Raw genomic sequence first — 4,966 nt, 5'->3', positions numbered from 1 at the left:
TCCAAACTGATCTTCCCCGAGGTCGGCTTCTACCAGTTTTTCCATTCGTCTGTAAAGAATTTGCGTTAGTATTTTGCAGCCGTGACTTATTAAACTGATAGTTCGGTAATTTTCACATCTGTCAACACCTGCTTTCTTTGGGATTGGAATTATTATATCCTTATTGAAGTCTGAGGGTATTTAGCCTGTCTCATACATTTTGCTCACCAGATGGTAGAGTTTTATCAGGACTGGCTCTCCCAAGGCTGTCAGTAGTTCTAATGGAATGTTGTCTACTCTGGGGGCCTTGTTTCGACTTAAATCTTTCAGTGCTCTGTCAAACTCTTCACACAGTGTCATATCCCCCATTTCATCTTCATCTACATCCTCTTCCATTTCCATTATATTGTCCTCAAGTACATCGCCCTTGTATACACCCTCTATATACTCCTTCCACCTTTCTGCTTTCCCATCTTTGCTTAGAACTGGGTTTCCATCTGAGCTCTTGATATTCATACAAGTGGTTCTCTTTTCTCCAAAGGTCTCTTTAATTTTCCTGTAGGCAGTATCTATCTTACCCCTAGTGAGATAAGCCCCTACACCCTTACATTTGTCCTCTAACCATCCCTGCTTAGCCGTTTTGCACTTCCTGTCGATCTCATTTTTGAGACGTTTGTATTCCTTTTTGCCTGCCTCATTTACTGCATTTTTATATTTTCTCCTTTCATCAATTAAATTCAGTATTTCTTCTGTCACCCAAGGATTTCTACTAGCCCTCATCTTTTCACCTACTTGATCCTCTGCTGCCTTCACTACTTCATCCCTCAAAGCTACCCATTCTTCTTCTACTGTATTTCTTGCCCCCATTCTTGTCAATTGTTCCCTTATGCTCTTCCTGAAACTCTCTACAACCTCTGGTTTAGTCAGTTTATCCAGGTCCCATCTCCTTAAATTCCCACCTTTTTGCAGTTTCTTCAGTTTTAATCTACAACTCATAACCAATAGATTGTGGTCAGAGTCCACATCTGCCCCTGGAAATGTCTTACAATTTAAAACCTGGTTCCTAAATCTCTGTCTTACCATTATATAATCTATCTGAAACCTGTCAGTATCTCCAGGTTTCTTCCATGTATACAACCTCCTTTTATGATTCTTGAACCAAGTGTTAGCTATGATTAAGTTGTGCTCTGTGCAAAGTTCTATCAGACGGCTTCCTCTTTCATTTCTTCCCCCTCTCCTCGCGTGGATCTGCACGGAGATAACTTGGCCTCCGATGTGTGATGGAGTTCGCAGCAGTTATTGCTTTGCCTCCCATGCATGCCGATGTAATGCGTCTTCACATGTAGATTGTCTTCTTGGGTGTCTCCTCAGCACAGTTCTGCAGTGCTAGCTATGCAGCGAGCAGGTGTGGCCAGCGGGTGGTGACGCTGCATGGCAGTTTGCGGCCCAGCGTCCGGATTTGGGTGTTGTGTGACCAGACTGCACGTTCGTAAAAGGTGCGGGCGGTCGCCTGGAAGAGGTCACGGAGCAGAGGTACTTCCACGACGTCGTGAAGATGAGCGGTGGGGAAATTGTAAGGCAGGTGTAAGGCCAGCCGAAGGATGCGATTCTGCAGTGTCTCCAGCTTCTTCAGGTTCGTGTCGGCGGCATTCCCCCAGACGACGGCGGCGTATTGGAGTACAGGGAGGAGCAGCGCCTTGTAGAGAGTGATGCCCAGCTGTGGTGGTAGTTGGGAGCTGGGATTCAGCACCGGGTACAGGATGCGGAGCCTGTTCCGCACTTTGGTCTTCACTTCACGGATGTGCTGAACCCACGTGAGTCGGCGGTCGATGGTGACGCCGAGGTAATGCGCTGTTGGACGCCACGGGACAGGGCTGCCACCGACGGTGAGCAGTTGCAGACCTGCAGGAACGAGTTGCCTGGTGATGACCAGGAACTGCGTCTTGGCCCCATTGAATTGTAGACGCCACTTGACGGCCCAGGCTGCCAGGGTGTCAACGGTGAGCTGCAGACGACGGCGCAAGACGGCGGCATTGAGGCTCCTCGTATATAGAGCCGTGTCGTCCGCATACAGGGCGAGCCGCACACGGTCGATCTTCGGCGCATCAGAACTGTACAGCAAGTACAGGAGTGGCCCCAAGACCTAGCCCTGTGGCACACCAGCATTGATGCGGCGGAAGGAGGACAAACCATGCGCGGCCCGCACATGGAAGGTCCTATCAGCAAGATAGGAACAGATGAGACGGACGTGTGACGTCGGGACCCCAAGTTCAAAAAGTTTGCATAAGAGGCCGCGGTGCCACACACTGTCGAAAGCACGCGACACGCCCAGGAACACCGCCCCGAAGAACTCGCGCTGCTCGAGGGCGAAGAACGCATCTTCCACTAGCCGAAGGAGTTGTGAACTGACGAGTGGCCCCTGCGAAAGCCGAACTGCTCTTCGGGCAGGAGGCCTTCCTCGTCAATGTGGCGCTGCAGCCGCCTGATGTACACTCTTTCAAAGGCCTTGGAGACGGCCGGCAGTAAACTAATAGGTCTGTAGTTCGTGGGCTGGCGCAGATCCTTCCCCATCTTCGGAATCGCCACGATCTCTGCATGCTTCCAGGACTGAGGAAAACTGCAGGACTGGAGGATTACACCACAAGCGCATGGTGACGTTCCGCTACCCGGAGTAGGCAGCGGCCAGCGGCATTGGTGATCCTGGAGTTCCAGGAGACATGTTTACTACTGAAGTCCCCGGCGACAAACACCTGCCCCCTCAAGGAGAGCAGAGCATCGATGTCAGCAGGGTCCAGCAGACGAGACGGCGGTCGATAGGCAGCGACGAACGTGATGTTGCCCGCCGAGGTGTGAACGACGACACCAGTGGCCTCCAGCGTTGCCAGTGGTGGAAGTTGGATCACGTGATGACGAATGCCATTGCAGACGTAAACGGCTGTCCCACCACCCGCCGTCATTCGATCGGTGCGATAGCTGGAGTAGTTTGCCGCCCTGACGTCGACCCCAGGCTTCAGGTGGGTTTCGTTGATAAGGCAGACGTCGACGGCTTCGTCTCGAAGAAATTGGCGAAGTTCGCCAGCTTGAGTGCGGACGCCGTTGGCATTCCATGCGACGCCCGTGAGCCCTCTAACGCTCCCCATGGTGCAACTGGTGAGTGTTGACAGCGGTTGGGGCTGGAGAGGCCATCGGCACTGCAGCGGTGAGCTGCTGCGACAAGACTTCGATCAACTTCGTAGCACTGGTCACCAGGGCAGTGAGCTGCGCGACGAGGTTGGCTAGGTCAGCAGTGGAGGCAGCTGGCGCGGCCCCATCGCTGGAAGGGGGAGGCGTGGCTGCTTCGCTGTGAGAGTCCACCTGGGGCTGCTCGACTGACGGTGCTGAGCACTGGGCACCCATGGGGTGGTGACCCCCGCGCCGGCGGTTGGCGGGGCGCAGTCCAGCCGACGTCCCGGGAGAGGCAGTACCCGGGTCCGCCACTAGCAGCTGTGGTGGAGGCGCAGGAGCCTCGGGTGTCGGCACGGCCTCGGATGCGGCAGGAGCAGGAGCAGTGGACGCAGCCGGGACGGCGGAGGGTGCCCCTGACGTTGCTGCCGCGAAAGAGACGCTGGCCCGTCTCGTTGCCAGCTTCTTCGGACGCAGCGCTGGTGTGTGGCCACGTTGGCGAGCAATGGCACGCTTCCACACCTCACACCCACGATAACTGCCCACGTGAGGACCGCCACAGAGTGCACATGTCGGCTTCTCGGTGGGCGGACGGGGGCACGCACGTCCTGCGTGGGCGCCGGCGCATTTAACACATCTGTCCGGCATAGAGCAGTGGCGCGCAATGTGATTCATCCCCTGGCAGTGAAAGCACGGCACTGGGCCCCTCCGGGAGTGAAGATCTTCGGTCTGAACCGGAACGTCGGTGACCCGCGTCAATTGGTAGAGTTTGCGGTTCTCCACAGTGTCGGAAGAGCGGCATATCATCGTGTGATTTAGGCGACTTCATCTTCACGACTGCCCGGATGTAGAAGCCCAGGTCAGCGAGTTCACGATGCAGGTGATCGGCTTCCATGTTGAACGGGATGTCGCGGATTACAATCTTCAAGACCGTGTCAGGTGTGGAAGCGTGGGTATAGAATGGGATACCACGCTCAGATGCCTCCTGAGTGACCCAGCGATAATCGTCAGCAGTGCGGAGTGTGACCCTGTACAAGTCACGCCCGGCAGGCTTCACGGTGTACACGGCCGTTGTCCAGCTGCGCAACAATTTCTGCAGTTCCCCATAGGGCGGCCGAAACTGGAGGACCACCGGCGGAAGATGGGAGTCTTTCTTCGGCGCAGGATCGCGCGGCAGCTGGTTCGGTGCGTCAGCCAGCGCGTCGAATGAGTTGGCGACGGCAGTTGGAAGCGTTGTCGAAGACAGCATGCGTCTTGCAGTTCGCCGGGCTGGGACAAAACCATCGGCGTCAGGGCCGAAATCTTGCTTGGTCCTCTTCTCGATCAGCGAGCTGCGAACAGCGGACGTCGCGGCTGTTGCCCTCCTCTTCTGTTTCCCGCTTCGTCCGCGTGGCTGAGGGGCGGTGGAGCTCTCATCTTCAGAATCGGGGAGTGGAGCAGACAGCGCTGTCTTCAAGGTTTCAGGAGCTGTGTCCATCAAATCCATAGCCATAGCATTGGTCGTCGTAAGTGGGGGGCCAGATGGGTCCGCCGACGGCGCAAGCGTGGCCGGACGGCGATCTGCCACACCCTTCGCGTCGCTAGCAAGCGCAGGTACGTCCTTCTCGCGGCTGCACATCTCAGCTGAGATTTCTTCCCCCCAATCCGTATTCACCTACTACGTTTCCTTCTCTCCCTTTTCGTACTATCGGATTCCAGCCACCCATTACTATTAATTTTTCATCTCCTTTCACTATCTGAATAATTTCTTTTATCTCATCATACATTTCTTCAATTTCTTCGTCATCTGCAGAGCTAGTTGGCATATAGACTTGTACTACTGTCG

General features: G+C 54.9%; 1 protein-coding gene across 1 annotated transcript; it reads right to left on the bottom strand.

Moving 5' to 3' along the window:
* Nucleotides 1-3,105: 3,105 nt before the first annotated feature.
* On the bottom strand, nt 3,106-4,633 carry LOC124722786 (mucin-1-like). Its single transcript, XM_047247920.1, has 2 exons — nt 4,111-4,633; nt 3,106-3,749 (listed from the first exon to the last, which is right to left on the bottom strand). The coding sequence occupies exons 1-2, from the start codon at nt 4,631-4,633 to the stop codon at nt 3,106-3,108; spliced, it is 1,167 nt and encodes a 388-aa protein (XP_047103876.1).
* Between the last annotated feature and the right edge of the window lie 333 nt (nt 4,634-4,966).

The sequence above is a fragment of the Schistocerca piceifrons genome, chromosome X (assembly GCF_021461385.2).
Source record: "Schistocerca piceifrons isolate TAMUIC-IGC-003096 chromosome X, iqSchPice1.1, whole genome shotgun sequence".
Classification (NCBI taxonomy): domain Eukaryota; kingdom Metazoa; phylum Arthropoda; class Insecta; order Orthoptera; family Acrididae; genus Schistocerca; species Schistocerca piceifrons.
Note: the sequence above shows the minus strand (reverse complement) of the source record. Positions and strands in the feature narration are given on the sequence as shown.